This window comes from Homalodisca vitripennis, chromosome X, assembly GCF_021130785.1.
Source record: "Homalodisca vitripennis isolate AUS2020 chromosome X, UT_GWSS_2.1, whole genome shotgun sequence".
NCBI classification, from domain to species: domain Eukaryota; kingdom Metazoa; phylum Arthropoda; class Insecta; order Hemiptera; family Cicadellidae; genus Homalodisca; species Homalodisca vitripennis.
This window is the reverse complement of record NC_060215.1, coordinates 58,435,176-58,461,316: the sequence shown is the minus strand read 5'-3', so window position 1 is coordinate 58,461,316 and position 26,141 is coordinate 58,435,176. Positions and strand designations below refer to the sequence as shown.

General features: G+C 32.6%; 1 protein-coding gene across 4 annotated transcripts in view; it reads right to left on the bottom strand.

Annotated features, from left to right (window-relative positions):
* LOC124369044 (Fanconi anemia group J protein homolog) overlaps window positions 1–26,141 on the bottom strand; it is an 80,471-nt gene that overhangs the window by 23,388 nt on the left and 30,942 nt on the right. For all 4 annotated transcript variants that reach the window (XM_046826732.1, XM_046826730.1, XM_046826731.1 and 1 more), the window contains 5 exons: window positions 19,469–19,561; window positions 13,564–13,666; window positions 4,407–4,625; window positions 2,736–2,909; window positions 184–342 (listed from right to left, as the gene is read on the bottom strand). In XM_046826732.1, the coding sequence (XP_046682688.1) occupies window positions 184–342; window positions 2,736–2,909; window positions 4,407–4,625; window positions 13,564–13,666; window positions 19,469–19,561 (748 nt within the window). The remainder of the gene's footprint in view (window positions 1–183; window positions 343–2,735; window positions 2,910–4,406; window positions 4,626–13,563; window positions 13,667–19,468; window positions 19,562–26,141) is intronic.

The following is a 26,141-nucleotide window of genomic DNA, read 5'->3' as shown; positions in this document are numbered from 1 at the left end:
TTAGAGATTTCAACTCCTACTCATAATACCACTGTTAATTGAGTTATTATGCTAGTTTCATTTTTTATAAGATTAAATTTGAGATATAATTAATATTTTTAATAAATTTGAATTATTAGTTATTTAAAAATAAAACTTTCAATTAGTAAGAACTAATAATGAAGTAATATCAAGTTTTATTACCTGAAATATTTGGAAATTTTCTTGTGAAACGTTGCTTAAGTGTAGTCTGTTTACAACATCTTCTCCTGTCATGGTTGTTTTGGCTTCATTCATGTCCGAGTACTGAACAGTGGGTCCTAATGAATCCAACCAAGAGTATAAACTCTGTAGAAAGTCTTCCTGTATGCAATAAGAACTTCAATAATTTATCTTGCTCAACAATTACTTATACCTCCAAATAAATATATTTAAATTTATACGTTATCGAGCCAAGAAATGTTAACTGATATCTGAATTTCTTAGATTTGGTAATAAATTGAAATGTGGATAGTTCAAACTTTTAAAATTATAAATAGCAGATATTTCTAACAATTTCTTCTAGTCCCTGAGTTTTGTACTATGTATAATGTTAAAATAGGGTAGTGAATTTGAATTAATATTTTGTTTTTGATCGTTCAAAATTATTATGTCCATCTTATATTAGTTATGAGGTAGTACTTCTAAGGGTAAACAAAGCATTAAAATGCATTGTTTTATTCTGCAGATGACTCATTATTAGGCTGCATAAGATGATGCTTTATCGACTGAGTAGAGTAAATCACTTCAGGACTATATGTTTAACCCTTCCTCTCACACCACAATGCGAGCAAACTGAATGTATCAAACTTGCCTACCACTGCCGGGCTCACTCTAACCCCTTCAATGAGTAATGCCTCAACACATTTTTGTTTAGGCAAGGACTCCGAACTTGGCACAGTTATGCCTTAATCAGGTAATGATTCGGGTCAATGCCTGGATGACGAGCCATGGACTTGAGCTGGCGGTCGCCAAGACCGAAATTGTTATGCTCACTCGACGGAGAATCCCCACTCTGATCTCTATGAATGTGGGGGGTGTCGAGGTTCGGACAAGGACTGCGGCGAAGTACCTGGGTGTGTTACTCGACTGCCGTCTTCGGTATTGGGAGCACATTCAGGCGGTGTGTGACAAAGCCTCTAAGGTGATTATGTCTCTCGGCAGGCTGATGGCTAACGTAGGAAGCCCTAGGTCAAGTAAGAGACGCCTCCTCATGTCTACTGTAAACTCAACCCTTCTGTAAAACACAGAGGTTTGGGCGGGTGTCATGAGGATAAGGCGATACAGTCAAAAGCTGTTATCGGTTCAGAGAAGAGCGGCACTTTGGGTCGCCTGCGCCTATCGCACCGTTTCCGGTTCGGCCGTGGCAGGGGTGATTCCTATTGATCTGCTGGCCATCGAGAGACAGACCGTCTTCCGGGAGGCTGCCGAGCGGGGTAGAGAAGATGCCTTGGCTGCTGCCAAGGTGGAGACTCTGCAGGTTTGGCAGTGGACGGAAGGATCGGACGGTCGCTGGACCTTCTGTCTCATTCGAGAGCTTCAACCCTGGATAGATCGTGGCCACGGGGAGATAGATTTCTACCTGTGTCAGTTCCTGACAGGGCACGGTTACTTTAGGAAGTACCTCTACAGGATGGGAAAAGTCAGGTCACCTCGGTGTGCTTACTGCCCGGAGGAAAATGATGATGTTCATCACACCTTCTTCGCTTGCGGGCGCTTCACCGAGGCCAGGCGAACGCTCGCCACCACAGCTGGCGATGTTTCGGCAGACGCCATTGTGGAGATGATGCTGCAGAGTGAGGACGCCTGGAATGCAGTCACCACTTATGTACATGGGATCCTTCATCAGAAGCGTGAAGACGGATGCCTGGCTGACCCCTAGCTTCCGAAACAAGTAGTTTTGTCCTGGATGGGACATAAGACACACGGACCAGGCAAGATGTCATCCGAAAGGGTTCCGGCCTGGGCCCTCCATGGCCCGTAGGGGGTTTAGTGGGTAGTCCGCAAGGGAGTCCCACACTCTGTGCGCAAACGCATTCCCCCTATGTTAAAAATTAAAAAACACACATCTTTGTTTCGCTACCACTGTTACAACCCATCTGTCAAAGTGAATACATACGACTCATGAGAAGTGATTTTTTTAATAAATAAGACTAGATTGTGCTTATAGCTTGTTACAGTATATCAAATATATAGTATAAAGAATATTTAACTATGTTTCTAGCAGTAACATTTTTTGCAGCACACACACACACACACACACACACACACATATATATATATATATATATATATATATATATATATATATATATATTAAAATTATTTTAAGACACCTGTATAATTTTAACTTTTGGATAATTATAATTTGTTCACTAGTCCTTTGAGGTTTGAAATATTCATATTCTAGTAGATATATTACAAGGTGGATTCATGCCTAAATTCAGTTATTCCAGGGAACATTTTGGTACATAATACAATGTTATAGTGTAAACATACAAGGTTCAGTGGTAGGGAGGGCTTAATAGCCCTAACTCCACCTCTCTAATAAAGGCATTTTTCATTCATTTTTTCATTTCATTCAAACCTTCAGCAGTTATCATGTGCACAAACACACAAAAAGAATCTGAATCTTCCTATCAATCTGTGGGAGAGGCTTCACTTATGCTCAACCAATAGCTTCACAGGGCATCTTTAAATGGAATAAGAATACTTACAATGATTTTATACTCTTCGGGATTTCTATCTTTCTTAATGTTATCCCTGCATTCCGACATAGCCTCTTCCAGGTCTGATTGCTTCAGTAGAAGGCTTCCTGCCTCTCTACAGATGTCTTCAATATTGTGAGCTTCATCCATTATCACAATGCTCTTGGTTAGGTTTACATTCATCTAAACAGAAATTAAAATGCTAAAAAATGTCTCATGAATATTATGTGTATTACTAAAAAATGTCCAACATTTCATAATTTGTAAAAGGCTACTTAATGTTGTGGAACTTTTTCAATACGAACCGCCAAACATAAACTTGTTATCAATTATATTGAAAGATTAACCCTTTCTGTATCCAATTAACTAAGACCAAGTTATGTGATGAACCGATAAATCTTGTCATTATTAAGTTATTATTTGCAATGAACATTATTTAAGAACAGAACTAAAGTAAAACAACATAGCTTACAACAGGATTGTTAAGATTGCAACATGTCCTGTCACATTCTCCAGTTTTTCACTATGTAATTCTAGTAAAACCTGTCACAAAAATTTCAACCTACATTGGGTAATTAGAATTTAAATGATTTTAAATTAAATTAATTTAATATTAAAACTTTAAATTACCAATGCACAAACATAATAACTGACCTACTTTAACATTTAAAGCTATTAAAAAATCTCTTAAAGCTTAATTATATATGCTGTTATCTGATCTAAATTCAAACTAGCTGATGTTACATTCTGACTATAGACATTACAAAAATAAAATAAATCTATCTCATGTTCAACCCTCCAACATCAGTTTTGTACAAATTTTATCTTGCTGTAGGAAACATTGATTTATCAAAAGAATATTTGTTTTAAATTAGCTATATAATAATAAAAATATAGTTTAATATTGCCAAGATGTTTATCAAACAACTTCAATGGCACATAAGTCAGTAATTTAACCAGAATGTATTCTGGAAAGGGGTATATCAGAGAGATTGTGAGATTCTAAACTCCCACTCTGGATATTTGACGAAGTAAAAATGTGCACACCATGAACAAGGCAATCTATAGAAATAAAACAAACGACTTTAGTACGATCAAATGCTAAACTTGATGTAGCATAAAGATTATAGTACAAATAAAAACGAAACTTGATGAATATGGATGTGCACATTGTAAATAATAGACACAGAACAATTAACCGTTGAAAGAGGAGAGCTGACTTTGAGATAATGCAGTTTTGAATCCTGTCTGTGATTGTCACTCTTTATATCAGCACTGTCAACCTTGTGCTATATTAACAATCCCACCTTATTCCATTTGATAAGATGCTCACACAGGCAAGTGGCCCATGAGGATGGGTAGAGTAAGGCTAAAAAGGGATGGCCCTCTTTTTTTTAAAAAAAAAGGTAATTTTAAACTTACATGAACTTTACGGATTATTTATACCATATCAAGGTTCAGATCTGATTTTTCTGAAAACCAAACCAGACTCAGATCTAATGATCCTGATAATCAAAAGATCAAATATATTCTTAATTAAATAACTCAAAACAAAATGAAAATTATCCAGCAGGCTGAAAATATGATGTACTTATACAATAAGGTGAAACCACTTTCAGAATAAACTTTATTTTAAAACAAAAGGTAATAAGTTAACTACTTAAAGTTTTTCTTACTTACAGATGATCGAATCCTGGGATCTATTAGATAGTTATAAGGACAAAAGATAATGCCCGCTTGAGTAACTAAGTTGCGAAGTGTAAAGTAAGGACAGACTCTCCTTTTCTTCCCTACACAGACCATATCTTCAATGTCATAAACTATGGGAAGACCATAATTTGACAGGGATTCAAAATTTGAAATCTTTGAAGATCCACCATAATATAAACAGCTTACACCCTGAAAAGAAAAGGTTAATAATTGTAAGTCAATACATCGAAAGAGTACAATCATTCTGTTTCTACACATAAAATCTACGTGGTTTATACTTGTTGTAGATTGGCTTAAAAAATTAATTTATGCAAAAAATTATATAAAGAGTTAGGAAAATGTTTAGTCCGAAGCTATTAATTTTATCAAGTAGAATCAAGCATTGACTAGGAATAAAGTAACTGTAAACTAAGAACCAGAATTTATCACTATGTTTCAGTTTGTTCTAGAACCGTATTTAGCTTCAAGCTACCCTTAGGCTATCCTAAGACTTGCAATCCTCCCACACAAACACAATTTACAGATAAGACAACATTTGAACCAATTGTCACTGATGGGGAGAGGGGGAGTAGAGAGATAAAAACATTGCCTTAAAAAAATAGAACTTTGCCAGCTATTTTTGTACCACTTCAACAAACAGGCTGAATTTTTAGAAGTAACTACAACTATTTTATTATTACAGTACGAGACACATCATGGCAAGACTGGCCATATGGACAGTTACTGCACCCCACTTCCCCCTCGCCATGCAGTGTTGCCACATTGTCATATCAGCTGATTTTCAGTATAAGGTGATGCAATGATGTCTAGCTTCATTTTAGTTGCTTACATCCATTTTGTTCTTAGACATTTGATTATTCTGTATTTTTTATATTATTATTATTATTTTTTCTCACGTACTATGTCATAGTGTAAACACATGTTAATTTACATCGTGAAGGTAAAGTATTCAGGAAGACAAATGAGAAGTAAAGATGAGCAATAACAGTCACTTGATTGTTGAATTCAACTGATTAACCCATCACTAGTTATTCTTTTGTTACAGCTGGCAACATAGCAACTACAACCTAGGCTCGCATTGATATGTCTCATACTATAATTGACTAAATGCCTTCTTAAATACGTTTATCTGTTTTTTACCTTCTTAACAGGTTTTTGTTTTACTTTTGGTTATAATCAGTTTTCACCAATAAAAGCCATGTTTCTATTACACATTTTTATGTTGGCTACTATAATAAAAACGTATGATGGACCGGTAAACTTTTTTCATTTTTACTTTACACATCTACATTTTATATACCAAGAAAAATTAAGATACATTTCTTAACTGAAAAAAAATATTTCTTGTATTTGCCTACATACAGTATTATGATGAGCATAAATTTAATAACAACTTCATATAAGATGTATAAGTGATAACTAATATATTTCTTACGTTTACCTAAAATACTATTCATTTTAAAAATATGTTTACCATTGTTACATGTTACCAACAGTAAATTCTTTACAGATTCAAGGTTGCAGGTAACCTGATTTATCTTTTTACCTCTGGTCAGCCTCTTCTAAACCCATTTATATGAAACAAGGAGATCTTTTTATCAATATTCAAGAATTTATTTGGAATCCACTAGAACTGTAGTATACCAGAACTGTGTGTATGCTAGGTAGTATTTATTGGTGATGGGGAAGTGTAGAGTAGAGGAGTACAGCGCAATCTAAGGCCATCTAGGGCCAACCGAGTTTTCTATTCATAATCTAGCTATATTGGAAAGAGTCGATTCAATGTGAATGTTGAGTTTGGCCCCATTTCACCTACCGCTTACAGGAGTGTCATAACTCTAACCCTGTGTAGAAAACCGGGTTGCTAAATCATGCTTGGGGACTGCACATAAAATACTGTAATGCACTCAATTGTGCAACTGTGAGAAAATGAGAACACCTCTTCATCTAGATTACAATAGATGGCTCCTGGGTAAACCAGACATACCACTTTTGTAGTCTAGGTGTTTCTGAAATCGAAACTATGCAGAGATTATCTTAAAGACCATTTTTTTTATATTTTCAGACAGACGTGAACTCCAGATTCCATGAATAAAGTCTGTGACAGTGTCAGATTTTAGATGCTGCATTAAGCAGAAGGTAAAATGAAGCTATAGGATGCTTCCTATATTATTGAATTATTTATAGGGAATATTTTTATTTTTTAATTAAAGAGAATTGTAAACTTTTATAGTAATTGAATTGTAAGATTGTGAACCTTCCAGCAGTGCTGAATTTCTTGTCCAATTCGGGTTCAAGGAATGCTAGAAGCTTCCTTTTGTATGTAGGTATTGAGCACAGGTTACATGTCTGGGTTGGATAGGTACCATTCAACTCAGACATTGTGTTGCTCAATTTTGATTGGCCAATGTTAGCTTGATTAAATGGTGGGAGGGACTTCTAGATCCTTCCGGTGGCTTCAACCGCGTTTTCAGGAGATTCTTTGCTGTGTGCTCAGAGAGTGTAGACGTATTAAGGTTTAGCCTACTCTTGCCGTTTTGATTTTTCGGGAAGAAGGTTTGAGTTTGTTGAGTTGTAAGATTAAAATTTAGTTTCAAAATTTAAAGTCTCAAGTTTGAATTAAATTAATCTATAATAGTCATTTTAGTTACTTGGAGAAGTCTTCAGCAGATGTGCGAGGGTACTGTGAAAGTTAGAATTTAATATTGAAATTAGAAAATTACTTGATGATCTTTTTCCTGTTCAATTTGGTTTAATCAGGAATAATCTACTGCAAAAGAAAATTTATTTAATCTTCTGAGATTCTATATATATTTTAACAAGTTCCTAAATTTAACATTCAAAGCCAAGCGGATAATTCTAGATAATTCAATAATTTGTAAATTGGAAAATTTACAGAAAATAAGTAGTTTGAAATTGATACAATTTTGACTTTAACTGGTTGGACATTGTCTTTGTTCATAAATTAAATATTAATATTATCTTATTTTGTTTTGATTTTTATTTTGAGAAGAAGTCGTATTTTATTATTTGTTGTATTTTTATATTATAAGAAGATTGTTTTATTTTGAAGTTTAATGAAGATTTTTATTTTGAGTTTGTGTTGAAACATTAGCACTGAGAACTTGAAGGACACAATTATTGAATGATTGATTGATTGTTAGTTTTAAAGACTGGACTTGTGAACTTTTGATGGGTTAAAAACATGAAAATAATTGAGAATAAAATTCTAAGTAAAAAAGATAGCTTGGCGTTGCTGTATTATTGATTTTAAATTTTTATTAAAATTACTATTATTTTATACTGAGTTTAATTATTGAATTCCATTGGAACTTGTGCATTCTTAAAATAAAGGGTTATTAGTTCAGAACACAATTAATCGCTCTTATACTAAAACAAAAATAGTTGTGATTTGTTTATAGAAGATAACCTTACTATAGACACGTTACATAATTGCGCCACTCTGCTTGGTATAATTGAGCGGTTGATGTGAAGGAGATTTGAACAGTGATTGGTGTTGTGTGAACTTTTAAGGAAGATTAAATTAATTGATAAATTATTTTTAATAAAAAATAATTCTGTTAGGAATAAACTCTAATATAAAGTGAACTTTTGTGAACAGTACTGAACTTTAATTAGTGAACGATGTCGCTGAAGGTGGACCTACTTAGTAAAGACGAACTTTTGTTTGAAGTTAAACTTAAGGGTGTTTATCGTAAACCGGTCTGTGGTAGTAGAGTCAAGAAAAAGATTATGCCAACTTATTAAATTAAAGGTATTAGTCAATGTGGAACATCTTAGAGGGACATCAATATATATGATTGTTATGGAAGATATGAATATATTCGCTTTGTTCCTTCCACTGCGTGAAATAAGAACAGGTAATGTGATAAGAGCCTTAGAAAAATAGTATTACTTAATAATTACTCATTACCTGAATGTATAGTGAAAGACAAACGCTACTTGTTTAACTGGTGAAAAAATGCAAAGCTTATTTTAATTAAAAGGGGAGTGTCTACCTACGAAGTTTAAATCAAGTTTTAATTGGTTATTATTCTGATAATAAAGGAGGATTGGGAAAAATTTAAATTATCAATAAATTATACATTTAATGAAAGTGTGAAATCGACCCCCTTTGAACTGATGTTTTTAATTATAAACCAAATAATAGTTTAAGTTTGAGGTGGAATCTGAAGGACTTGATAGATAACGAATTACGGGGAAAGAATAAAAATAAATTAATCAGTGCAGTCAAAAATTTGAAGCAACAATGTTTGAAAAATCAGAAACTAAGTAAATTATGGTAACAATGTTAGATTTAAGAAGGGTGATATTGTGTTTTGTAAAGTTAATTTTCAGAGAAAGAAGTTGGATGCCATTTACGAAGGACCCTACAAAATTATTGCAGTAATTTCAGATGTCAGTTTTGTGGTGCAAGATCTGAGAGATGCAAATATATATATAAGCGAGTCACAGCATGAACATGAAGCTGGTAAAACAATGATGGTAAAATGAATATAGGTGTAGAAAGTGTATGGTGTAAATTTCAGGGTAGGACATGGACTGTGAGTCTTTAATACATGAAACTTGTACTATTAATGAATATGTGATAATGTGAGATTTGATAAACAAACCAATTATAGTTATAGATATTACTAATGTTTTATTAAATCTACGTACATTTTGCCATATGAGTGAAAGTACAATGAGACATGTGTGCGATTGGGTTGGACATGGACTGTGAGTGTTTAATACATGAAACTTGTACGATTAATGAGTATGTAATAATGTGGGATTTTATAAACAAACCAATTAGTTTATAGATATTACTAATGTTTTATGAAATCGACATACATGTTACCATATGAGTGAAAGTACAATGAGACATGTGTTTATTTCACGCATACAGACACACTATATATATTTGGTGAATGTGAGTCCTATCCTACCGATTGTAATAACAAATTTGGATGGAAAAATAATCTGTATTTGTTGTGGAAATCCCAGGTTGTGGTCTATAACATGAAATGTTCCAACAACCCTGAGTAAATGTTTACACAGTGAGAGTGAGAAAGAACAACATGATATTACATCATTATAAGCACTAAACTAAGATTAAAATAATTAGTGAAAAAGGATACAGCTTATATATAATTGTTACCTGGATTGGTTATCCATAATAACTTAACAAGTAACTAGCACTGAGTAAAATTAAAATAAAAAGAATTTAACTTGTATTAATTTGCACCACAATGATTACCAAAATTTTTAAAGAAAGAACATTATTTTAACAGAACTGCACTGCACAGTTAAAGATGAGAAGAGATGATCTTGTAGAAAGCTCCTTATGGTAAAGATTTGTGCTGTGGATTGATGAAGTTGTTGACTGACGAAATAAATGTATTTATGAAATAACTTAAACGTTTTGGGGGTATACAAAGAATTCTACTGAGTGAGTAAAAAGGGACATTTGATGATTTAACCTTTACAGATATACTTTTAAAAGGGTTCTAAATAAATGTTTCATATGGAACCATTGCTGAGAACGAGACAAATTCAAAACCAGGGAACGAAGTCATGGGGTGTGAGCGAGGTGAAGGAGATGACCGAGCTGGAACCAGGAGCAGTCTGCAGAATAACCTGCTTCGGAAGGGACTGTCGTTTATCAGCGGGCCTCACAAACAAAGGACCGAGATAAGATTGTTAACTGCTCTCGATCAATAAACCAGGACCGTTATCTACAGACTTTCCATTTCTAAATTCATCGAAATAGTTAGTTTTAGAATACTTACTTTACATTTAAATTAATGAATTATGTAAAAATATGAGTCTTTGTATTTGCTTAAAATGATTTCAAAATTAATCAATTGTTTATGTACTGACTAATATTTTATTGATTGTTGAACTAAAGTTGTAATAATTAAAATAATTACTTCTAAAGATCTTTTAAAATTTTGATTTAATGATAATAAATATAAAACATCATTGTATTTGCATCATTTGTATATTAAATCATTGTATTTGCTTAAATTCATTTTAAAATTAATCAATTGTTTATACACTGACTAGTATCTTATTGATTGTTAAAAGTAAACTTGTTATAATTAAATAATTAGTTTTAAGGATCTTTAAAACTTTTGACTTAATTGTAATAAATTCAAAATAGGTTATTATACTTTATGTACTTTTAAGGTACAAAAAACAAACTTGGAGAATTAAGGTTTTAAAATTCAAAGATTTGTAACAATAAATAATATTTTGTCTAATATTATTAATAGTCTAATTGATGTTAAGAAACATAGTATATATATTTAACTTTCATTAATAATTCTTGTTTGTTTACATTTTAAAACTTTGTTTTTAAACATATGTTCATCAGTTTTGGACTTAACCAAACATTAAATGTAAATATTTGATTTATATATAGCTGAGTCTGTTAGGTAACAAGATTATAGTGATTCTAAAATATTGATTGTTTTTGATGTAGTGTAATTAAATTAACAGAATAAATTATGGTTTTCAATTGAATAATGTTTAGAGAAGTAACTTAGTGTTTTTAAAACTGTAAACTTAATTGATGATGTACTAATTTAAATATTCTGAACTTAAATTGAATTTAACTTGTTTTTATTGTAGGTGATTAGGTAAACATATTGTAAGTAATTGTAAGTAAACATATTGTAGGAAGAAATTATTCTTTGATCTGCTTGGGTTTAAGGGATATTCAAGCTTGAACTTTGTAAGGTGAATGTTGTATAAAAAAATTTTTTTTTTTATTTTCTGGTAAAAGGTAGGTGAGGTCTAAAGCCTCTTGCTAATTGATGTTAGTAGTTTGTCCTCATTATTACTAAAGCCTCTTAGCTAATTGATGTTAGTAGTTTGTCCTCATTATTAATAAAGCCCCCTTGCTAATTGATGTTAGTAGTTTGCCCGTATTATTACTAGAAGCCTTGCTTCTAGCATTGAAGGTAGGAGGATATAGGATGCTTCCTATATTATTGAATTATTTATAGGAATATTTTTATTTTTAATTAAGAGAATTGTAAACTTATATAGTAATTGAATTGTAAGATTGTGAACCTTCCAGCAGTGCTGAATTTTCTTGTCAATTCGGGTTCAAGGAATGCTAGAAGCTTTCCTTTTGTATGTAGGTATTGAGCACAGGTTACATGTCTGGGTTGGATAGGTACCATTCAACTCAGACATTGTGTTGCTCAATTTTGATTGGCCAATGTTAGCTTGATTAAATGGTGGGAGGGACTTCTAGATCCTTTCCGGTGGCTTCAACCGCGTTTTCAGGAGATTCTTTGCTGTGTGCTCAGAGAGTGTAGACGTATTAATGGTTTAGCCTACTCTTGCCGTTTTGATTTTTCGGGGAAGAAGGTTGAGTTTGTTGAGTTGTAAGATTAAAATTTAGTTTCAAAATTTAAAGTCTCAAGTTTGAATTAATTAATCTATAATAGTCATTTTAGTTACTTGGAGAAGTCTTCAGCAGATGTGCGAGGTACTGTGAAAGTTAGAATTTAATATTGAAATAGAAAATTACTTGATGATCTTTTCCTGTTCAATTTGGTTTAATCAGGAATAATCTACTGCAAAAGAAAATTATTTAATCTTCTGAGATTCTATATATATTTTTAACAAGTTCCTAAATTTAACATTCAAAGCCAAGCGGATAATTCTAGATAATTCAATAATTTGTAAATATGGAAATTTACAGAAAATAAGTAGTTTGAAATTGATACAATTTTGACTTTAACTGGTTGGACATTGTCTTTGTTCATAAAATTAAATATTAATATTATCTTATTTTGTTTGATTTTTATTTTGAGAAGAAGTCGTATTTTATTATTTGTTGTATTTTATATATAAGAAGATTGTTTTATTTTGAAGTTTTAATGAAGATTTTTTATTTTGAGTTTTGTGTTGAAACATTAGCACTGAGAACTTGAAGGACACAATTATTGAATGATTGATTGATTGTTAGTTTTAAGACTGGACTTGTGAACTTTTGATGGGTTAAAAACATGAAATAATTGAGAATAAATTCTAAGTAAAAAAGATAGCTTGGCGTTGCTGTATTATTGATTTTAAATTTTATTAAAATTACTATTATTTTATACTGAGTTTAATTATTGAATTCCATTGGAACTTGTGCATTCTTAAAATAAAGGGTTATTAGTTCAGAACACAATTAATCGCTCTTATACTAAAACAAAAATAGTTGTGATTTGTTTATAGAAGATAACCTTACTATAGACACGTTACAGAAGCCAAACTCAATTGCTTGTATTATTGGTCTGTGCTTCGAACACAGCCTGTCACCATGCGTGGCTTGTTGAGCTAGAGGACAGATATCTGTGATTTCACCTCAGCTCTGCAAGACATCAATTACGGCCACAATTAGTGATCTACAGATTCCTAAGGGTTAAATGTTTATACTACTCTCTACTTCCGTCTCAGATGTAGCTATTATTCTGTGTAAGTCTAGATGTTATGACTCTAATACATGGCTGCTTAGTGTTGGCTGCTATGTAGTTTTTTATCCTCAGCTACGTTTGAGAGAAAGTTGTTAAATTCTTCTGCTGTTTCTTCGTACCTCTCTACAGTTTATCTTCCCACACTTATTTTATATCAGGCTTCTTAGGTATTCCTTTCTTTGTATACTTTTGATTCACAATTTTTCAGATATTTTACAATAGTTTGTGTTTAACCAATTGTTTGGTCTTACCGAGTACTATAATATTTAACTCAGATGAAAAGCTAAGTGCTCACACCAGATACATTGCCAAGAGGTGCATTATAGAAGTTAAACCTACCTTACCATTATGAAACTTACACAAGCCCAAAAATATGAAGTAATAGACAAAAAGTAACACCCTATAGCACTTGAAAGGTTTAAAATAATCTAAGTTCTCTATATTTAAGATAGCTTACATTCATATGTTTTTGCTGGGAGTGTTCATTATTTGTATATACATATACTCCTGGAAACCCACTCCACCCCCATTTAAAAATCCTGATTATGCTACTGGTTCACACATCCCTGATTGAATATATCTAACACAACTATATAAATAGTACTAAACTGCTCTGATAAAGATTCAGATTTATCTAAGCTACTGACCATAACAGGGTCAATGGCAGCTTTGCAGAGTTCGGTGACATTTGGTTTACCTCTCACCATGTCATTAACACAGGTGTGGTCTCTAGCTGCTAAGATGGTCATACTGAAACACATACATCTTTGTCAACTCAACATAACTCACTACAAATCAGTAATAAATAACACCTTAAATTATTTTATTTTATTTTCATTATGTTATGGAGTGCTACTTCAACGAAATTTTGCTGTATTGTGAATCAATATATTTCACTACATTACTAGGTTTAGCTTGAAACAAAATTTAACTGTGATAAAATGGTAAACTATAACGTTTGTTTAAACTTGTAGGATCGAATTACATACGACCGGTGTAAAAATGAATAAAGCAAATATTAACTGTATAACTGAGGGTGAGGGCGAGATGTGTATTTTGTGCTTCTGAGAGAAGGAAGAGCATGAGATTTGAAGTAGTGATTGGATAGGGTAAGCTAAAATTAGAAGATATTATGAAGGTATTTAGAGAGATTTGTGACAATCAGATGAAAAAGGTAAAAGACTTCACACTTCCTATGAGGTTTTGAATAACAAATTCCAACAAAACGTTCACCTCATGAATAAACTAAATTAGTAGATAAATAACTGAGCCTGGTTGAATATTTGGCCAAGGAGAATTAGGTGTTGAAGAGAGAGGTTTATGCTCTTAAGAGTCGTATTGAAAACATAGAGCAATATTTTCGCCTGAATACAGTTAAAATTCATGGTATTCCACATTACAAGACCAAATATACTTTTAACATGGTACATAAAATTAGGAAGGCAGTAAGAATGGACATCAATGACTCGTTGATTGACATGTGTCATAAGATGGAAAGTAAAGGCTGCAACTACAATCGGCCACTGGTGATTATTGTCAAGTTTGTCTGTCATCTGGATAAACATGAGTGGCAAACGCAATTTGAGAAGAGGGACTTGTCAACCAGACACATGAACCTGCCCATAGACAAGCTAATATTCATTATTGATGCACTGTCACCAGCAAGGATGGGATGGTGGGAAACATCAAGAAAGGGAAAAATTACAAGTATCTCTGGATCCATGTTGGCAAGATATTTATTCACAAAGTGGATAACAGACCAGTAACAAATATACTTTGCCAATATGATATACAGGGTGTACATAAAGTCCTGCACAGGTATAATATTTTTTGAACGATAAACAGATAAATCAACAAGATTTGGTACATCAACACTACACCTAAAAAATCTACTTTTTGAACGAACTATCAGTTTTCTGTAATATCATGGGGACGTCCCGCAAGGAGTCACAAGGAAATCTTAAATAGGAGCATAGGTCAATATGCACATCATTTTAAAGGGCTTATCTAGCAGAGTTTAATGCCGCAAACCGCACTCAAAAAGATTGATCCAGTACAAAATGGCGGCTGTTCAAAGGTTTTATTTAAAAAAGATGTTTACTTACCAAATGTTTTCAGAGTAAATGTTCGAATTGTTCACCTCCGGTTATTTGACAGTTGGAAAGATGCACATAAAAAAACTATTAACAGAATTTTGCAGGGCAACTTGACGAATCATCTGACATTCTTGAAGTATTCTTTGTCTCAGTTCATTTAAATTTTGAGGCTTTGTTTTGTAGACGTTGTCCTTAAGGTAACCCCAAACAAAATAGTCTAATGGAGACAGATCTGGTGAACGCGCTGGCCATTCTCATTCTACAGACCCCTGCCTTCCGATTCACCTTTGCCAAAAAACAGTGTTTAAATAGGCTCTTACGTCGATGCCGTAGTGTGGGGTGCTCCGTCCTGTTGGAACCAGATATTCTGGAAATGTTCTCCAAACATGTTTCGAAGTGCTGGTGTAATTTCATTTTCCAGCAAACGTCGGTATGATATTGCATTTAAAATTTCCTTCAATAAAGAAAGGACCCTACCAACTGGGTACCTATCACACCAAGCCAGACATTCACCTTTAGTGGATATTGCGTATGTGCCTCCCACATCCAGGGAGGATATTTGCTACTCCAGTAACGGCAATTGTGCCTGTTTACGCTTTCCATTCAGCATAATGAATGAACACTTGTCTGAAAACACAATATTGTTTACATCAATTTCGTTGCGATCTATTTTTGGCCATCATTAGTTTCACAAAATTCTATACGTCGATCGAAATCATCTTCGTTGAGTTTGTGCACCAAATGAACTTTATAAGGCTTAAAATTAGACCCTTTCAGAATTTTTTTAAACAGACGTAACAGAGATGTCATGAGTTTTGTGCTGTTGAGCGTAGGGACTCTTGCGGGTTTCTCAATAAATGACTGCAAATACATCTAAAGAGTTGTCTTCGGTTGTCGCAATAGCGGGCCTTCCTGAAGTATTCCTACGATCGGAAACACTTCCTGTTTCCATAAAGCGTTGAACAGTTCTCCCTACAGTTGTTCTAGAAATTAGCTGCCTATGGTGAAAGTAGTCATTAAATAAATGGCATACTTCCTCGTGTGATCGTCTGTTTGTTTCCCCAACCAACCATCATAAGAAGTGTTGTACGTTCACGTTCGTCAAGCGACATAGTGTAGTTGAAGAACTACAAGCAATACGACAAACTCTTTTGTACTAAAGCGCACTGATAGAAAGGTTGGACAGCACTACTAAAACAAGAAAACTAGAATAGCCTACTATGAATAGACTGGCTAATAGGAAAGTCCAAACTGCAACCCTAAGATAAGAGCTTTCTAATTATTGTTACTGTTTACTAGTTTTTCCCCGTTATCAATATAATAGGACCAAATTTGTAACCTTGAGGATGAGTAATGTCATAATTCACTTCTGTACAACTGACAAGCATAATGTAGTATTTAGCTGCAGTATTCGTTTGGTTGCAGTTTTGGGGTTATGGCTACTAATAAAATGTAACCAAGTAAAAGCTTTGAACAGCCGCGATTTTGTACTGGATCAATCTTTTTGAGTGCGCTTTGCGGCATTAAATTCTGCTAGATAAGCCCTTTAAAATGATGTGCATATTGACCTATGCTCCTATTTAAGATTTCCTTGTGACTCCCTACGGGACGTCCCCATGATACTACAGAAAACTGATAATTCCTTCAAAAAGTATATTTTTAGGTGTAGTGTTTGATGTTACCAAATCTTGTTGATTTTATCTGTTATCGTTCAGAAAATATTATACCTGTGCAGGACTTTATGTACACCCTGTATAGACAAATTATGGCATTCTGTAACCACAAACATTTTGTGACATTTTTAAATTATTAGAATAAGCGCATTTTAGGAATATAGATAAATATATCATATCAAAATTCTTGCTGACTATTTTTAAATTTTTATAACAATGTCAAGGGTATTTTTTACAATGGAATCCGTCTACGCCTAAGCGAGTACAACTACTTTAAGAATATGCTTACACAAGCCATGAGCGCAAAACACACCACAGTTGAGAGGTAACACACCAAAGTTGAGTGGCATCAGTTGATTGTTGCCCCTGGCTTATGCAAACATATCTTTAAAGTGGTCGTGCTCGCTTATGCGTTGACGGATTTTGTTGGAAAAAGTACCGTTGGAATTGCTATAAAAATTGAAAATTAGTTGGTGTTTAATAAATTTTTATAACTATACTGGTTCTTTAGTTATTTGACTTTAAAAATTTCAAACAGACACTATTTTTTTTAATATTAAAGAGAATAGTACAATTATTTTATTTATTTTTCTCTTATGCTGAACTGAAGCATGCATTGTTGTGTTGCTGCACATTGAGCAGCATTTGTAACTTTAAATCTTAATGTAAATTCTATGTAAAAATAAAACTTCTTATCCATATACACGTTTCACTTGATTTAAAACAACTGTTGTCATGCAAAGACCAATAAATAACAATTAGGACGAAATATAAAAATTGGGAGCTTAAAAAGCCAAAAAGCTATAACCCCACCTCATCAATTTTAACATTCTCAAAGACTTTATAAAAAGCTTGAATACCTGTTGAACTCTCATGAACAAAATTAAATACCTATCCAAAATAACAAACGTTATAATGTAACAACAATATCTGTCACAAAGCTAGTCGATAACATTACTGAAAAACTGGAGAACAGCTAAAACACACACAGGCCATCCTTGATTTCAGCAAGGTCTTTGATTATTAAGTGCAAAGGTTAACAGTACAGAATCGAAAAATTAATCCAATGAGAGTTGAAGATAAAAAGGGAATTGGTGCAAGAGCTATCTGAGTAACAGAAAAAAACTAGTAGAACTTTCAAGTATGAACAATGTAATAATGAAAAAGTAAACTACTTCCAGTCTAGATATGGATCAGTTCTCACACCAGTTCTCTACAGACTTTTAACAATGGCTTCTTACAATGACTGGATGAAGGTACGATGTAGATGTTGATGACACAGTGTTTATCATTAATGGAAAAACAGATAAACCTGACATCAATTTATAACTTCTGGTAAGGCATGTCAATACTGTCACACAAATGATCTTGTACTAAATGAGAGCGAGAATATCAACTAATTTTCACTAGATCACAGTACCATTTAGTAGACCCCAGAGCTAGAGAATACAAACTCTATAAAGCACCTAAGCCTTACTATAGATAATACATTATCCTGAAAGCCTCTTTTAGACAATTTTGCACAATAAATCATATCTTTATGTTGCAAAAAAAATTAAACAAATTATCAATATACAAGTGGCTTAAACAGCCTGATATTCCCATCTATGTGTGAATTGATCAAACGGGGAGATCAGTGACAAACCTGCAAACAGTTTCAACTTTAAAGATGGCCGTCTGAATTTTTTCTGCACTTGGACCACGAGACCGCTGCTGGGAGGTATTTAGAGAACAAAGGATTCTAAAAATGGTAGGTAGCATTCAATATTTACGTACATACAAGAAAACCCCAATCAAAAATTGTATAACAAATAAAAACACTAACAAACTGACTTATCCAGTAGCCCTTCTACACCACTCAGGCTTTCCTGGACTGATGATAATGCATTGACCATAGATAAACAAAAAAACTACATATTATTGTATATTCATTAGAACAAATATTGTCTATAAACTTCCTGATTAGTGTGCATTGCAAAAACTTAAAACCTATATTATGCAATCATTCCTTCAGCATATTACAAGTTCTTCAATAAGAAAATTGTTACAAATCATATCTAGCTATGTTTATTCCTAAATGCCATTCAGAATTAGAAAATAATGAAACTATATGAGGTAAATTCTAATATCTTGTAACATACTAATGTAAACTGTTATAATATCATTTTTGGTAAGAAATTAATTAAAATAATTAATTATTGGTTGTGCATGTATAATATGTATTATTATGTACATAATCAATTCAAGTTATGAAGGTAGACTTTGCTAAAAAATACTACTATCTTTATTATATTATATCTTTATTACACTTCTTTTACATATTGTGCTTACAATTCAACAATGCATCAATAAACATTATTGATGAGAAAATTGATTCTCATTGTTATTAGTATAAAGTATATCATATTAGTAATTGTTTACAATTACTGCAGTCTATTTAGCTTAATTTGAAGCATTTTAATAAGAATATATTATTTAATGCATTCTGTGAGAATTTAATGACTTTATATAGTGTACAAAAATATTTTCCTTCCCCTAAATTGATTTATATTTCCATTTAAAATTATTAAACCTTTACACACAGTGCTACAATTTTGTCTTAAAACTTTAACTGTTGTACTTAGATACAGTTGACCATACATTTGTATGCTATGAGTTTAGTCTTTTAACTTTAATCTGTACAGTACAGCACAATTGGAAATTATTGCATCACGTATTGTATGATATGAACAAACAAAAATAAACAAAAATATTTTGAAATGAAATATTTTAAACATACTTACTTGATGTCCTTAGCATATGGAGATCTCTTGAGCTGGTCTACCACTTGAGCAATTTGTTTGTGAGTTCTTGTCCCATAAAATATTTGTGTAGCCCTATAAATATTTCCTTTTTTATAAATAGATGTAAATAAAATTATAATTTGTAGCTCAAAACAAATTAAAGTAGTTGTATTTAATGCTAATAATAGTCTATGATACGGGTATGACAGACAGCTTAAAGTAAAGACGATATATAAATACAGACTGGTTTCAAGTACAAGTGATATATATTCGATAAATATTGTATAACAAAAAGTACTTGCTCCAGCCGGACTCGAACCCTGGTCTCTCACTTGCCGGGCGAGCATGTTATACAGCATATATAGCGAGAAATATATGCAGCATATATTAGCGAGCATACATACAGGGTGATTCATGAAGTTCTCCCCCCATTTCTACAGCACATTGTACTAGTAAAAATAATGAAAAAATGTTATATAAACATAGGTCCGAAAACGCTTCGTTAGCGAGTTACAGCTAGCGAAAGATTTCGCCTGAATTCCTGGGTAAAGAGTAAAATAAAGCCGTACTGAACTTTTGGAAAGGTTAATTAAGTAAGAAATATCGTGGATTCTTATGTATTTTTACCTGATAAAGCTAATAAAATAGGTTTCAAAACTGTACCTGTAGTAGTTTTTGAGCGATTCAGGGTTAAATGCAAAAAATTGGGGCACGAAACAATGTTTTTTTTAATTTTGATGTACAATAACTTTGTTAAATTGGTAATAAATACATAAAATCAACAAACATTAACTGTAGAGAATTTAATTCTGAGAAAATTGATATAATCAAAGTCTAAAATAAAACAGAAATAAGTACCAAAAAATCGATTTTATTCAGTATAATACATTACTAGCTGTAAAGAAATACCGTACGGTATTTAGTTAAAATAAAACAAAAACAAAATGTTTGTTCCTTAATGATGAGATAAATTGAGAAAACAAGATTAACTGTTAAATAAATTTGTTTGTAAATAAAAATATCATGTTTTATTACGCTGTATTTTTTTTAATAAAAATTTACATCAAATGTTTGAAAATAAACGAAGCAAACATTTTCCCATTATTGTTTACTAATCATCGAAATGCAGTTTTTTGTTTTATTAATTTCTAAGTTGGTAACGCACAAATAACAGCTGATCAACAGTGGTATTCTGTACTGTTACGTTAGAACTGTGTATTAGTGGTGTTTTGCAAGCTACAGCAGGAGATCGGGTTCTGTGAATCGTGTTATTAAATGCAATTTTTCTGTGAGTTATAATTCGATTGTTTATTGAGCGAAAAAAATGCCTTACTTATTTACATCAGAGGAATACGCTGATATGGTTTTTAATTTGGGTTACTGTAATGGTAATGCTAGAGCTGCTGTAGAAGAATATGAACTATGTTACCCTAATAGGAGGATTCCAGATACCAAAACAATTTCAGGAACTTTTCGTACTCTTCGGGAAACAGTATTACTACCAAGTACTAGAACCAATTATGAACGAGCTGTCCAACTTGATGATGATATTGTTATTAATGCTGTTCATCGCAGTCCAGGTGTAAGTACACGACGTATTTCTAGGCGGATAGGAGTTTCGCAGTCAACGGTGTGGAGGTCACTTAATCGAAACAAATTTTATCCGTTTCATAAACAAAAGGTTCAACATCTACAGCTAGGGGATGGTCCGCTTCGCTTGGAGTTTTGCAACTTTTTGAATATTAATAATCAACTCTACAAGTGTATTTTGTTTACGGATGAGGCACAATTCACTCGGGATGGTGTCAATAACTTGCACAATGAACACTCATGGGCAGAAGAAAATCCACATGAGGTAGTGGAACAGAACTTTCAACACCGATTTAGCGTCAATGTCTGGTGTGGCCTTTTGCACAATCGGCTGATTGGACCTTTCATATTACCTGGACGCCTAAATGCTGAGTTCTATTAGCATTTCCTTCAAGAAGAGTTGCCGCAGCTGTTAGAGAATGTTCCTTTACATCTCAGACAAAATTTGTACTTCCAGCAGCATGACGGAGCACCTCCCCACTTTTCACGTGCCGTTTCTGCTTACTTAAATCATCAATTTCCTGGACACTGGATTGGTCGTGGAGGGCCTCACCCTTGGCCACCAAGATCACCAGATCTATCTCCATTGAATTATTGCATCTGGGGATGGATGAAAGACATTGTATACAAGACAAAAGTGAATTCTCTTGATGAATTAATTGCCCGTATTATGGATTCGGCTGTGCAGATACAGGGAAGTCCTGAAAAATTAAGAAACGCAACAAAAGCAATACACAAACGTGCTGCAAAATGTATTGATAATGATGGCCTCATTTTCGAACATCTATTATAAAAAGGTGCGTACGGTTGGCCCAACCTGATTAATTTTGCTTAAAACTAGTAATGTATTATACTGAATAAAATCGATTTTTTGGTACTTATTTCTGTTTTATTTTAGACTTTGATTATATCAATTTTCTCAGAATTAAATTCTCTACAATTAATGTTTGTTGATTTTATGTATTTATTACCAATTTAACAAAGTTATTGTACATCAAAATTAAAAAAACATTGTTTCGTGCCCCAATTTTTTGCATTTAACCCTGAATCGCTCAAAAACTACTACAGGTACAGTTCTGAAACCTATTTTATTAGCTTTATCAGGTAAAAATACATAAGAATCCACGATATTTCTTACTTAATTAACCTTTCCAAAAGTTCAGTACGGCTTTATTTTACTCTTTACCCAGGAATTCAGGCGAAATCTTTCGCTAGCTGTAACTCGCTAACGAAGCGTTTTCGGACCTATGTTTATATAACATTTTTTCATTATTTTTACTAGTACAATGTACTGTAGAAGTGGGGGGAGAACTTCATGAATCACCCTGTATATTGCAATTTAAAAATAATGTGATGATTAGCCCAGTGTTGAAAAGATTCAGCAACTTTTAACAATTATTTAATTTGTATAAGCGGCAATAGTCTGATTTAATACAAAAAAAACACACACACAAATATATATATATATATATATATATTGATTGCAATTTTAAAATTATGTGATAATTACCCCAGTATCAAAAAGGTTCAGCAAAGATCTCTCCATCACTCTCCAACCTAATGAGGAAGATCCGTTCTGACTAATGGTAAAGTTGGATCAGACACTAAAGTTTTGTTTTGTCTCTCAAACATATCTTATTTGAAATATCCAGCTGGCATTTAAGTGGTGGTCTATGAAAGCAGAATCTGCTCTACTTACTACACTACACTAGGGGGTCTACTGACTGCTTTTCCACTATGGGTTTTTGTATGATTGAGAAATGTTCTCATAACACTATGTATGAGAACAATATGCTAAAGCTCAGCCAATCAAAATAATTATTATTTGTTGTACTATAGTTATATTTTAATATGCTATTATTTTATTTTCACAAATTTTCATTAATGTTTGTACTTTTCTTGTTAAATAGATATAATTTTGTATTACTGTCAAAAGGATTTTAAATTTGTATCCATCAGAAACTCATCAGTGTTATAGTCTCTTAACAATGTAGAAAACTGAAATAGCTACGCCAACTAGTATTAGCGTTTTTTCCATTGTTTGATTAAAAATATTAGGGACTTTTTAAAGAAAGGCAACAGGCTGTGAAAGCACATGTCAGTAGCAACTCTGCGACTAACTATAAGTGCCACTGTGTGTATTTAACATGTTTAAGATTCACAATAACTAACTCCTACCATAGATTACAAAAAAATTCTTGTTGATAAGCACAGCGATGATTATAGCTTAACTACAAAGCTGCAACTGACACCTGTCAAGAAATGCAGGAGACGGTTATGCTCGTTATGTCAATCACATGAACTACAGGATGACAGAGAGACACGACTCTTACTTTTAAATTGTCCCTAGTTACAATATTTAAAAAGCTCATATTTGTAGAAATAACACATTAAATACAGTTTTATACAGTTCATATGAAATATTTTTTTTTACAAGCAAATACTTTACTTCCATCATAAGAGTTCTTGGAGGAAGAAAACCCCCCACATCTTTTCCATATCAACATAGGCCTTGTGTATTGTACAAAAAAACTAAGAATGGAATAGAATAAACAAGTTTTTGTTGGATAGGAATTTGCCTAAAATCTTGTGGCATGTACGAGTAATACTTCCATGATAAACCTTATCCATATGCAGTTTTATACACTATTACAAGAATACTGTTCATATTCCAAGGCTTCACCCCCTCTGATCAAGTCTTGGAATAGACCTATAAAATTACTATGTCAAGTTTTAAGAAGAACAAAATACAATAGTTCTGTGCACGCTGAATTTTATTAGAAAGCTCTACAGTCATGTCATTGATCAACACATCACAGTAACTGAAGTGAGGCAAAACTAGAGTCTTCACCAGCATCACTTTGACATATAACGGTAAGTATTAAGCAAAACGCTTGAGACCATGTATACAAACAAAAACCCTGTTAAACATTAGCGACACCTACTCAGCCCATCCTAGGTTTTTGTTGATAATTATTCCCAGGTCTTTTACTTTTTCGTTGTAAACTAATTCTTTGTTGTTAAATATCAGTTTTGGAACAGTATTGATGTCGATTGTATTAATAAGCCTATTAAAATGCAGTTAGTTTTGGTTTCATTTAGTTTTAGTCCATGTTTGCAAGTCCAGTTGAGTCAATATCAGAGTAAATGGTTGTTTTTAATAGAAATTTGTTTTGAGCATTGACAACACTGCCGCCGGATATATCAGCTGCAGCCTTTCTTTGCCATAAAACTGCCAACAAAATTATTTGGTTCAAATTTACTACCACACATTAAGTTTTACATCACAATATGTCAGAAAAACATGTTTCTATAAAAATAATTTTACCCCGAGCCTTGACAAAACTTGACATATTTTGCCAAATTTCAGCAGTCCATGATGGGTTAGCATAATTATTTTTTTTTATTTGAAATGATGTTTCTATAAGATATATTTTAACACACAAAGAGACTTTATCCCATAACTGAAACAAATTTCACCCATTCCTTGTATGTTATATCAAAAACTAATGTGGACAGCTACAAAATACTTCATCTCAAGCTCACTTTTTCATTTCATTAATGCCTTCCTCCACTGCAAAATTTGTTCTGTTTTTATTTATCTGAAAATGTTACCTGCCTTTTATATTACAATATATTAGACCCTCTCCTACTCTTCCTTTAAAAAATTTAATACAGCCGTTCTTCATGGACCAGAAATAATTATATTTAAATAATTTAATTTAATTTCTTCTTCAAGGATAAAGCAATATGAAACATCTTTCTGTAGGTATTCTACTTATATAAAAAAATCAATACCACACTCTAACTTTCAGTTTTTGGTAACATGTGACAGAAACATTTATTTTTTCACAGCAGTTCACTTAAATCACATTATTACATAAATCACCACCTGATAAAAATGTATTGCAATCTCTTACATGTTGATATTTTTTTTAAAATTCACTTAGATCTTTTCCTGTGGCAGAAGAAGACTGTACATACAACTTTTAATTATAGTTATAGCGATACTTATAAATAATATATCATAGAACATGATATTCTTAAGCTCCCCTCTATTTTTGACTTGATTTTAATGTATGCAAACAAAACTTTAGAATTATTTAATTTTAGAAGCTCAATCCACAATCATTATAAATGAAACCAAGACTCGATCAATCAGAAGTTTAGTATGTTGTCAAAAACACATAATATATGTCTGTATAATATACTATTGTTAGCAAGAGACATTGTTTTAACTTTTAAAACATATGTGTCTAAATGGTTAAAACAAAAGGTTTTTTATTCTACCAAAGAAATATATTCCTGTACTGTAAGTGATTGTATTTTCAGGTAATCTGTGCTTTTTTCTTTGTGGTTTCTTATGTACTAGATAATTTTATAAGCTTTATTTTTGTACATCATTGTTTAAATTTATGGGTTTATATTTATATTTTAACGTATGTATCCTAGGCATATTTTACTAAACTATGACTTTGTCAATACATTATTATGTAGGATGACAATAAAATATTCTTGACTCCTCACATCTAATAATAATGTTTATGAGCATGTAGTTTTTGAGAACAAGCAGCTGATCAAGAAGTTACTACAGTAACAAATCTTCTGTTATGCTGGAGGAGGCATTTTGATACAGCAGCCACCACTACCAACCTTCTCAAGTTTGTGCATGTGCACTACATCTGCTATTTTAAAATCAGATGTTAAAGACACTTTTAGAAAAATATTAGTGCACAATGGTACGAAATATAATAATTGGAAGAAAGACATTGCTATTGACATAATTTTAAATAGGAGTTTTTTGTGCACTCCATTCAAGTGTGTCTTTGCCCTTAACCTTTCAACCGCCACGCCCGAGATGTGCCGTGCAATTTTAGTTTTGTTAACAAACGCCAAGCTCGAGTATACTAATTTTCATATTATCAGCTGGTTTAATTTTGTTATATCAGCTGTTATATTGTGTTACTTGGTGTTCTATTATGTTGAAAATGACTATTAGATAGCTGTGCAGTTAGTGGTGCAATCTTGTGGACATTACTCAAACTACTTTGACACCACATGCTTTGTATTGTACACCAGTTTG